This window comes from Dama dama, chromosome 1 (assembly GCF_033118175.1).
Source record: "Dama dama isolate Ldn47 chromosome 1, ASM3311817v1, whole genome shotgun sequence".
In the NCBI taxonomy this organism is placed as follows: Eukaryota; Metazoa; Chordata; class Mammalia; order Artiodactyla; family Cervidae; genus Dama; species Dama dama.
This window is the reverse complement of record NC_083681.1, coordinates 79,108,834-79,120,845: the sequence shown is the minus strand read 5'-3', so window position 1 is coordinate 79,120,845 and position 12,012 is coordinate 79,108,834. Positions and strand designations below refer to the sequence as shown.

At 38.1% G+C, this 12,012-nt stretch overlaps 2 protein-coding genes across 2 annotated transcripts; both read right to left on the bottom strand.

The window, feature by feature from the left end:
- Positions 1-1,336: 1,336 nt before the first annotated feature.
- LOC133056252 (olfactory receptor 5J3-like) lies at positions 1,337-2,275 on the bottom strand. The gene has a single exon (XM_061141399.1). It carries the CDS (start codon positions 2,273-2,275, stop codon positions 1,337-1,339), a length of 939 nt encoding a protein of 312 aa, XP_060997382.1.
- Positions 2,276-10,424: 8,149 nt separating this feature from the next.
- LOC133056246 (olfactory receptor 5J3-like) lies at positions 10,425-11,363 on the bottom strand. Its single transcript, XM_061141386.1, has one exon. The coding sequence runs from the start codon at positions 11,361-11,363 to the stop codon at positions 10,425-10,427; it is 939 nt and encodes a 312-aa protein (XP_060997369.1).
- Between the last annotated feature and the right edge of the window lie 649 nt (positions 11,364-12,012).

Below are 12,012 nucleotides of genomic sequence, written 5' to 3'. Positions count from 1 at the left end.
CAGAGGAGCACGGCGGGCTACAGTCCACTGGGCCGCAAAGAGTCAGACGTGCCTGAGCGACTAAGCACACAGTCAGTCAATGTCTATCTCCTGTCCTTGATATAAATGCTTTATAATAATCTATTACAACCATACATCCACACTGATTGAACTGTTTCCTCTACTGTTTGACTTTCACACTAATTATGATTTTTTGTTGTTTATTTTTATTCATTTTTTACATTTTTTTATTGGAGTATAATCGATTTACAATGTTGTGTTAGTTTCTCCTGTAGGTCGATATGGAATTACAAAATACATGTAGGAAATTCTATTTGTTTATGTAAGATGGTAGAAGGACTATATACTAATATTTGAACATATGTGTGCTTAAATTCTACCTCCGAAATCTTGATGTTTTTTGATCTTGGTCAAGCTTTTAACTCTTCGTTTCCTCAACTATAAAATGGATTAGTTCTTCTAGAGTTTGAAAAAGAAGGAAAATTGAAACCACTCTCTGTAACTGATTTTTTTTTTTGGGGGGGGTGCTTTGTATAGAAGCATGTATGTGTGGGTGTTTGTGTGATCACCATCTACTGGTTCATTATTATTCAATCAAAACTGAAAATCATATTTTATAACTAAACAGCCTGTAGAAGATGGTGTCAGTTTCCTACATAAGAAGTTAGAAGAGATTCAAAATAATAGTTTGGAGAGTGAAGGAGTCCAAAGTGTACACTGGCATGAAATTATTGCATACTGGAGACACTTTGGTTCAACACAGAGAGACTTCTCAGAGCTTCCTTTATCTGACTGAAGGCAGAACTTCTGAGGGTGAGGCTGCATAAAGCCCTCTCTTTGGGTCTGCTTTGTCTGCCCGGAAAAGACAGAAGGCTGCCTGCCTCTACCATACACAAATGATGCCCCAGAATTTCTCATCTGCCATCTCTTCCCTTAGAAGTCTGTTTGTTTTTCTCACAGAAGCCGTTTCTCACTCTCCCTTTCTTCTATTGTCAAATTATTGAACAAGTAAATTTTTTCTGTACTTTTATATACATATGAATAAACTTCATCTAGTCTCCCATTAATCTACCTTTTGTCAATTTAATCCACAGCCCTTTAATTAATAAACCTGAGAAGGTAAAAGAAAAGGTTTCTTCCTTTGTATATGCACACACATAAAATGTAATGTAACGGATGGGCATCTGTTTCCAAACACCAATGAAAAGTATCTTTGTGCATATGCTAATTTAAAATATCATCCTTCTTTTCTCCAAAATTCTCACACATATTTAATCATGTACCCATATGTAGCATCAACTAATATTTTTTAAAAGTTTCTGCATGAAAATCATGGTCACTGAGCAAATATTTTTCTCATGATAATTCTTTTCATTGCTTCTTTGGCTTCTGTGTTCCTCACACTGTATATCAGAAGATTTAGTATTGGCAGCAAAAGAGTATAGAACACAGACAAGATTTTGGCTTTCTCCTGTGGGTAGCTAGAGCTGGTCCCCAAATAAGTAAAAATCACTGTTCCGTAGAAGAGACTGACTACCGTTAGGTGGGAGGCAGATGTGGAGAAGGCTTTGTATCTGCCTCTCAAAGACCGTGTCTTCAGGACCGTGAGAAGGATTTCCAGATAGGAACTAACCACAATCAGAAAGGTAGCCACTGATGTGCTTCCAGAGAGGACAGTAAATAGAGCCTCGTTGTAATGGGTGCCAGAACAGGCAAGTTGGAAAAGCAGAGGGATATCACAGAAATAGTGGTTAATGATGTTGTGCCCACAGAAGGACAGACTGAGCAAACCAGCCAGGTGGGTGAGTGAGTTGGCACAACCCAGTAGATAGGAGGCAGTGACCAGGTGGATGCAGAAGGTGGGTGTCATGAGGCCTTTATAGTGAAGAGGGCGGCAGACAGCAAGGTACCGGTCATAGGCCACGGCAGCCAAGAGGAAGCATTCCGTGGTCAGGAACAAGCTGACAAAGGAGTATTGAAGGAGGCAACCACTGTAGGAGATAGCTTTCTGTCCTGCTAAGTAGTTCACCAACAGCTTAGGGATAAAGACTGAGGAATAGCAGAAATCCAGGAAAGCCAACTGGCTAAGGAAAAAGTACTTGGGAGAGTGGAGCTGATCACTAACCAGGATGATGGCGATAATCCAGACATTGCCCAGGACAGTAATGAGATAGATCAAGAGAAACAGCACAAATAGGACTGTATTCAGTTCAGGGTTATCAGTCAGCCCCAGGAGGATGAATTCAGTTATCCCACTGACATTGCTGTCAGCCATTTATGTGACTCCTCTAAGAGTGATCTGCATAGGGTAAGAGAAGAAAGAAAATAACAAGGAACAACTTGAATATATGAATTCCATTTGCTAGTAGCTTTAGAAAACTGCCTGGTTTTAGTTAACAATAATAACCTGAAAGTGAAAGCGAAGTGTTAGGCATCAGTCTTGTTCAGCTCTTTGTGGACCCATGAACTGTAGACCTGCCAGGCTCCTCTGTTCATGGAGCTCTGCAAGCAGGAGCACTGGACTGTGTTGACATTGCTTTCTCCAGAGGATGCTCCTGACCCAGGGATGGAACCTGGGTCTCCTGCATCGTAGGCAGATTATTTACTGTCTGAGCAACCAGGGAAGCTTCAATAATAATAATAATAATAATAATCTATAATAATCCAATTCTTTCAAGTATGAAAAGTTTACCAGATATAAAACTTTACTTGGTACAAAGTGTCACCAGTGCATGTAACCTGGCATTATGCATCATAAAAGAAACTCTAGAGAAATTAAAGTCCTCATGAAGGGCCCTAAGAGGAGTCTTTAACAAAGAAAATTCAGGGGATAGATCCTGGATAACAGTGTAGTCCAAATTCCAGACATAGACAAGAATCTCATATTTTAAGAAAGTACATCTGTTAACAAAGAGCAAAAAAAAATCAGTATTTAGCAGGTGAATTCTTGAGACATCTAGCAAAATTATTCTCTATAACAACTTTTTTCACCTAGACAAAAAACATATGTTAAACAATAAAAAAAAAACAAATGAATAGAATATATATGCATATACATATGCATGTATATAATATAATCTAATAAAATTAATGATTATCCATAAAAATGGAAAATGGCGCTTATGAGTGTCTAGAATATAGAAAGAAACAAGTTTAAAAACTCTCTATCCTAATATATCTTACTTGTTAAAACTCATTCACTGCAGGAAGTCATTCTTTGCTCCTCCAATAGATATTTATTATTTCATCCTTTGATTTCCCATTTTATTATCCAATGGCTTGAATTAGTCCATATCAGATTTTAAAAATCAAGATAGAAAACTGTCAATATTTTTTTTAATCCTGGCAGTCAAAAAGTCTCAAATCTAATTTCAAGTATAATGCATATGCTTTTGGCATATTTCATCCCAAATTTGAATTTTTACTCAGGTATAATTATCTAGGCATAGTTAGATCATTATTTTCTTTTAGGTTTTTATCATATAACTCAAAGAACATAAAAGTCAAGGTTCTTATTAAAGCAATTATCCATCAATTAAAAATAAATAAATTTTAAAAAGCAAGGTTTTGCTATCTAATATATTGGGGAAATACTTGATTAAATAATTTTTAAGAAAGGTTTTCTGTACTGCAGAACCTTTAGTAATGCATAGTATATAACTATGCTTTGTGAGTTCCAACAAAAAAACAAATATAGAACATGTTTCACATCCAATTAACAGTTGAACATATTTTCACTAAAAATTAATGAAAATGATGTTCCAAAATCCGTGCTTTGGAAATAATGCTTCCTGGTATTGAATGAAGAATGAATGAGTTTGGATCTCTATGCCTTATTATCAATGTGGTGTAAAGTAAGCTATTTAATAACATTAGAGTGATGTAAGTTATTAGTAACAATTCAATTCCTGCCAACCATGCTACAGAATACCTTTGATTATGTCCATGTTACCAAAGCACAAGATGTATAAAAGTGTGACTAGACACATTTTTACCACATTAAACTGTCGTTTCAGATCTCTTAGCTTCATTTATAACCCTTCCTCAAGACATAGTTATGAGAATTAAATAAGAAAACATGTGAAAGCTATGTTGTATACCATAGGCACTCTATAAAAGTTTGCTTTATATTCAAAGGAAAACTAATAAGGAAAATAGAGATAAAACTATCTGTTGACATACAGGACAAACAGGTTTTGGCTAAAGTCATTTTTTGGATCTTTGCTCTTTTGAGTTTCGTTTTGTTAGCTTTGCCTGGACTAACTTTGTTTCTTAAAAAATCAATGTGTTTCTTTAATGATGAGTTTCTTATTTCTTTGATTTCATATTTCTTTTTTGGTTGAGTGTCAACCTCTCAGTCATGTCTGACTCTTTGCAACCTCATGTACTATAGCCTACCAGGTTCTTCTGTCCATGAAATTCTCCAGAGAACATACTGGAGTGGAATCCCCTTCTGCAGGGAATCTTTCTGACCCACAGATCAAACACAAGTCTCCCACATTACAGGCAAATTCTTTACTATCCGAGTCACCAAGGATCACTTAATAAACAGTAATTTTTCTCTATACTGCCTTATAACAGCACTTATCTTTTGCTATACATTCAGGTATATAAAATAAATTAATCTTTGAGTCTCAATTTTAGCTCTGGTAATAGGACAAAATAAATGACTGTTCTTTCCCTCAGATTTAACAAAATTCAACAGTTTGCAATAATTAGTTTTAGTTCTTAAAGAATTTCTTTAAATATATTATTTCTTTTAATTTATGTAATTATGTGAAATTTTAAGCACAGCTACTTGAGGTAATATGGACTAAGCCCACTGATTCTTTCAAGAGAGTTAGTTGACTTGTATAGTGAGACTGTTCTCTTTCCAATGATTGGAACAGATTTGAGGCAGGTGATTTTTCTTCCCCTTCCATTTACAGCATGTACTGAGAGTTGCTCTTTTTGAGAAGTGGAAAAGGCATTTATAATTCCTTTGTTAGAACACATAAATGCAACACCTACCTGGTGCCAAAAGGAAGTCTGTTCCTTTCTCTTAGTTTCTTGACCTGTGTTTATATTTGGCTCTGGGCCTTTGGAGGATGTGATCACCAGGGACTCTGTGAATACTGAGTTTCATCAAAATGGCTAACAAGAGGCATGGGGAAAGTAAGGTCCCAGCACTATCTTTACAAATTAGAGCAGTTCATGGATTTGGCTTTTTCTCAGTCTTAGGGAAAATTGTTGATCTGTTCTTGTCTAACTAAGATGAAGCTCTACATGGGAAAGTGCTTCCCTGGTGATTCAGTGGAAAAAATCTACCTGCAATACAGGAGACGTGGGTCCAATCTTTAGGCCAGGAAGATCTTCTGGGGAAGGAGATGGCAGCCCACTCCAGTACTCTTGCCTGGAAAATCCCACAGACAGAGGAGCCTGGTGGGCTGCAGTCCATGGGATCACAAAAGAGTTCGACATGATAACTAAACAACAGCAACAAGGGAAAATCAAATTATTAAAAATGAACTCCGTGGCATCTATAATTATGATTCACATAGATTAATTATACATGTGTGTGTGTGTGTGTGTGTGTGTGTGTGTGTGTTAAAGAGTGCTAAGTTCCATTTTTTGATGACTACATGTTTCTGTTGCGGTAGTTGTTGTTCAGCCACTAGCCATGTTCGAATCTTTGCGGCCCCATGGGCTGTAGCCCTCCAGGCCCCTCTGTCCATGGGGTTTCCTAGGCAAGAATACTGGGATGGATTATCATTTCCTTTTCTGAGGGATCTTCCTGACCCAGTGAACTCATGTCTCCTGCATTGCAGGTGGATTCTTGACCTCTGAGCCCCCAGAAAAGGAGCCATAATGGCTCTATGCTTGTGTTCATGCCAAGTCATTTCAGCTGTGTCCAACTCTTTGCAACCCTATTGATTGTAGCCCGCTGGCCTCCTCTGTTCCTGGGATTCTCCAGGCAAGAATATGAGAGTGGGTTGCCATGGCCTCTTCCAGAGGATCTTCATGACCCAGGAATTGAACCCATGTCTCTTATAACTCCTGCATTGGCAGGTGGGTTCTTTACACTAGCACCACCTGGGAAGCCCAAACAAACCTCAAATCTTAGAAACATAAATTCATTGCATTGACTTGAGAGTCTCCTAATAAGTATCAAAGATAACCATAGTGTCAGTTTGCCATGGCTAGTCCATATGCTGCCAGTAACTTATTTTTATAATGCTTTGGACCATTTCCAAATTGCAGACTCTAAATTTACACATATGAAATAAAATTTGCATATATTTGATAGAGGTCCTCTGAGTGCTGAGAGGAAATGATGTGATATAAACATCAGCTGAGCCCTGATTTCTCTCAAGATTGATATTAAACAGTAACCAGTTTTATGTATTAAGTACAGGGCTTAGAGCTACAAGTGTTCATTCTCAATTTTTTTCCTGATATTTTATGTGACAATTGATAGAGTACTAACAGATATTTCATTGGTGAAGTCCTCATTGATTCCCCATTGACTAATTGTATTGTCACTTAAAGTCATTTGGAATGTGCTTAACTTGGTTTATTTACTTTCAGGATATATACTAATAAATATATATTTAGTTTGTTACCAATTTTCATTATATTCCTAATTTTTCAATCTAATAATATGAACTACAAATCTGCAACAGACTCTCCATCTGTCTGAGAATTTTAAGACAGAGATTTATTTTCCTCACTTAAGCAGCCAGTTTCCTTTTATAGTATAATATAGTAGCTCTTCACTGGAGAAGGGAATGGCAAACCACTTCAATATTCTTGCCTTGAGAACCCTATGAACAGTATGAAAAGGCAAAAAGATAGGACACTGAAAGAGGAACTCCCCAGGTCAGTAGGTGCCCAGTATGCTACTGGAGATCAGTGGAGAAATAACTCCAGAAAGAATGAAGGGATGGAGCCAAAGCAAAAACAACACCCAGGTGTGGATGTGACTGGTGATGGAAGTAAAGTCCGTTGCTGTAAAGAGCAATATTGCATAGGAACCTGGAATGTCAGGTCCATGAATCAAGGCAGATTGGAAGTGGCCAAACAGGAGATGGCAAGAGTGAACTCACCGCAGATGGTGACTGCAGCCATGAAATTAAAAGAAGCTTATTCCTTAGAAGAAAAGTTATGACCAATTTAGACAACATATTAAAAAGCAGAGACGTTACTTTGCCAACAAAGGTCCGTCTAGTCAAGGCTATGATTTTTCCAGTGGTCATGTATGGATGCGAGAGTTGGACTATAGAGAAAGCTGAGCACCAAAGAATTGATGCTTTTGAACTGTGGTGTTGGAGAAGACTCTTGAGAGTCCCTCGGACTGCAAGGAGATCCAACCAGTCCATCCTAAAGGAAATCAGTCCTAGGCGTTCATTGGAAGGACTGACATTGAAGCTGAACTCCAATACTTTGGCCACCTGATGCGAAGAACTGACTCATTTGAAAATTCCCTGATGCTGGGAAAGAGTGAAGGTGAAAGGAAAAGGGGCCGACAGAGGATGAGCTGGCTGGATGGCATCACCGACTCAATGGACACGGGTTTGAGTAAACTCTGGGAGTTGGTGATGGACAGGGAGGCCTGGCGTGCTGCAGTCCACGGGGTCACAAAGAGTCGGACATGACTGAGCGACTGAACTGAACTGATAGGAGTTCTTGGGCTTCCCAGGTGGTGAAGAATCACCTGACAGTGCAGGAGATGCAAGAGAAACAGAAAAACTGTAAGTCAGGAAGAGCGTCTGGAGGAGGAAACGGGAACCCGCTCCTGTATTCTTGCCTGGAGAATCCCATGGACGGGGGGCCTGGAGGGCTACAGTCCACGGGGTCGCAAAGAGCCAGACATGACTTAGCAGCAAACTGCCGCAACTACACATTCACACTCAGTATAACTGTGTTCTTTTATCCAAGACCTGGGAGTCTGGCCCCTTCTTTCACAGAGACTGTACTGTTGATACAGGTGGTGTTAGTAGTGAAGAGCCCTCCTGACAATGCAAGAGTTGCAAGATACAAGGGTTTAATCCCTGCGCGCGGAATGCCCCTGGAGGAGGGCCCGGCAGCCCACTCCGGTGTTCTAGCCCGGAGGACCCATGGACAGAGGAGCCTGGTGGGCTGTCGTCCGAAGCGTCGCACAGAGTCAGACACAGCTGAAGCAAATTAGCACAGCACCCAGGACTATATATAGACTCTATATTATATATAAATACGATAACAGATGTTTTTAATTAAAAAATTTATATTTCTGAGTTTAATAATCTTATTTGTATACCTTTCCTTGTGTTCCATACTCTTGGATAGAAGATATTGAATATTCTTGAGAAATTGTGAAGAATTATATAAAATTAAGTGTAATATTAACATTATTTTATTTTATTCTGAAAATTACTTTCATACAAATGCATTTAAATGACGTCTCATACCAAAAAAAAAAAAAAAAAAAATTGTAGCCAGAGGAGTCAATAATATATTAAATGATTTTGGAAAATTGTGAAGGTCTATACAAATGTTATATGCTCTTTTTGATAGTAGTCATGGTGTTATTTCATTCTAAAAAGTAAACTTTCAAATGAATTTCTTTGCATGAATGGCTAATATAATAAGCATTTCAACTAGCTACCTTCTCAGGTAGTGGAACCATTTGCATATTATTTTAGCTGAAACTGAGAAAAAATAAAAATGTGACAATATTTACTGAGGCTTCAACTTTCTCATTGTGCTGTTTAGCCTACCTGCCACTAGTTATTTCAGTATTTAGAAAATTAAATATGATTTTATTTATAAAAAAAAATGTATTCTTTAGAAAACTGTTTCTGTTTTCCAGATACTCCAATTTATAGCAATTTAGGGAAAGGAGATCACTACGGGACAGTCAGCATTTACAGGCCTGATTTTATCATTATGCATCTGTACATAAAATTTGGGGGTTTTTTTTGTTCTTTTTTTTTTTTTTTCTTAGTTTGTAAAGTTTTTAACTGAGATTTAACATGTGCTGTGCTCACTTACTCAGTCATGTCTGACTCTGCAACATCATGGACTGTAGCCCACCAGGCTCCTCTGTCCATGGGGATTCTCCAAGCAAGAATACTAGAGTGGGTTGCCATTTCCTTGTCCGAGAATTAACATACACATACACATAGGGAAGTCCATAAACTGTAAGTAAATGGATTTTAATAGAATGAACACGGCTATGTAACTACCACTCAGATCAAGAAATAGAGCATTACCAGCAACCCAGAAGCCTCCCTCAAAATGGGAGAAAATATTTGCAAATGAAGCAACTGACAAAGAATTAATCTCCAAAATGTAAAAATCATTCATATAGCTCAGTATGAAAAAAACAAACAATACAATCAAAATATGGGTGGAAGACCTAAACAAACTTTTCTCCAAAGAAGACATATACATGTTCAACAAATATATAAAAAGATACTCAACATCACTAATTATTAGAGAAATGCAAACCAAAACTATGATGAGGTATCACCTCACACCAGTCAGAATGGCCGTGATCAAAAAATGCACATATAACTTGAGTCAAAAGGAAAGCAACTGGCTTCACATATTTTGTCTCCCTAGAGTTCACAGCATGTTGTCTCCTATCTAAACTACTGTCAGAGAATTTTTTGTTTAATGTCTAAAGAAGATGTTGAAAGATCCTTAAAGGAAAGGGGAATAAGTCTGATTATCGATGGTTCCTTGATTAACTTGACAGCACCCTTTCTAAACATTAAGCAAATTTTTTCAGGATATATTTTCTGTGAGTATTAGTGGCCCTTCTGTGTGAAATGGTAATGAAACCATTATCTTCAAAGAGGCATTCGATCTTTCTCAGTTTCATGTGACTTAATAGGAATGGAGACCATGGCGAGAAAAAAGGAAATGGTCTAGACTAACCCCTGTGAGTGGAAAGGTAATCCAGAACCAACTCCTCTTTCTGACTATATTTGTGTGTTTGCATTCGTTTTGCAGAATATCTGACTATAAGTGTTTCAGGCTAATTCCAGGAACATGTATCTGTCAGTTTTATTGGATACTTCAAATACCAATGCCTTTTGCTTTAAAATTATTTTGCTTTTTGTCTGTGCTCAATAGAGAAAATGAGTTAAGAGATACTTCATTACTTATGAATTTTATGTTTGTGTCACCCTGTCTGTGTGTATGTCTGTATGTATATATTTATTTCTGCCTAAATATAGGAATAAAAATGTTAACAATTAGCCATAGATAGCTAAACTGGAACTTAGTATGGCTTATTAGCTTAGTTTACACAATAACCAGCCAAATGTACTATGACATGCTATTCTTCCAGGCCTTTTTCTTCCATTGCAAAACAGTTCATAATTTTAATAAGTGCACATAAATACCATTAGCCAAAGCACTCATTTGTCTACTAACAGTTTGGCACATATGGTATGACATTAACAAGGAATATGCTTCATTTCTTTAGCCCTTTTCACAGCATCCTTCACTTCCTTGTTTCTTAAGCTATAAATTAATGGGTTTAACATAGGGATAACCAGGGTATAAAACACAGATACCACCTTCTCTTGTTCTAAGGAATACTGGGAGCTTGGTTGAATGTAGCTAAAGCTTATAGAGCCATAGAATAGAATCACAACCGTGAGATGTGAAGCACATGTGGAGAAGGCTTTGTGTCTGCCTGCTGCTGAGCGGATCCTCAGGATAGCAGCAACGATGAAGATGTAGGAGATCATCACAGTCATGAAAGTGATCAAGGCAATAATGCCAGAGAAGATTAAAAGCAGCAGTTCATTCATGGATGTGTCAGAACAGGACAGCTTCAACAGCGGGGGAAGGTCACAGAAGAAGTGCCTGATGACATTTGGCCCACAGAAAGACAATTTCAGCAAGCCAGTTGTGTGAGTCAATGAGTTGATTATGCCTCCTACACATGATCCAATGGCCAGAGCAACACAAACTATTTTTGTCATAGCCACGGTATAAAGTAAAGGGTTCACAATGGCCATATAGCGGTCATAAGCCATTGCTGCCAGCAAGAAGCCCTCAGCGGTAAGGAGTGACACGAATAAAAAGTACTGCACCATGCATGCAGAGAATGAGATTGTCTCCCGTTCAACAAAGAAGTTCATCAGCATTCTGGGTGCAAAGACTGATGAATAGCAGGCATCGATGAATGACAGGCAGCTGAGGAAATGGTACATGGGTGTTTGGAGTCTGGGAGTTATTTGGATTAGAAGGAGCATCCCTAGATTATCCACCAAGGAAATGGTATAGATAAGCAGGAACAGCAGGAAGAGAACCACTTTCAGTTCAGCATGATCTGTCAGTCCCAAAAGGATAAACTCAGTCACCAGTGTAAAATTAACATCAGCCATGTGTTTGTTTATCATGGTACCTGTCAACAAATAAATTGAGAATGATCATGCAGCATTATCAAGACTACTCGGAATCTCTAACTAGTAATCTGACTTGAGTTATTGACTGCTCTGCTCTGGTGGTTTTGGCTATAAAATTAGAAAACATTTAGCTAGAAATATCTATTCTCTTCAAGCACTGTCTATTTGCATGTTCCATAGAAAATTTCAAGAATTTAAGCAAGAAAACATTAGAGTCTTAGCTTCAGGATACATTCAAAATGCTATTCTTAGTGTGAAGAAAAAAGCTTAAGTAAATTTCATTCTGTGTGTGTGTGAATTGCTCAGTTGTGTCCTACTCTTTGTGACCTCATAGACTGTAGCCCACCAGGTTCCTCTGTCCATGGGATTTTTCCAGGCAAAAATGTAGGAGGGGGTAGCCTTTCTCCAGGGGATCTTTCTGACCCAGGGTTAGAACCCAGGTCTCCTGCATTGCAGGCAGATTCTTTACCATCTGAGCCACCAGGGAAGCTTCTAAAATAGGCAAAATCCAGATTATAAAGCATCAGTATTTAAGTTGGAAATTTAATCTGTGGTGCCACTGAAGTTCTCTTTTAAAAAATGATACAGGGATGTCCCTTGGAGTACAGTGGTTAGGACTCCACGCTTC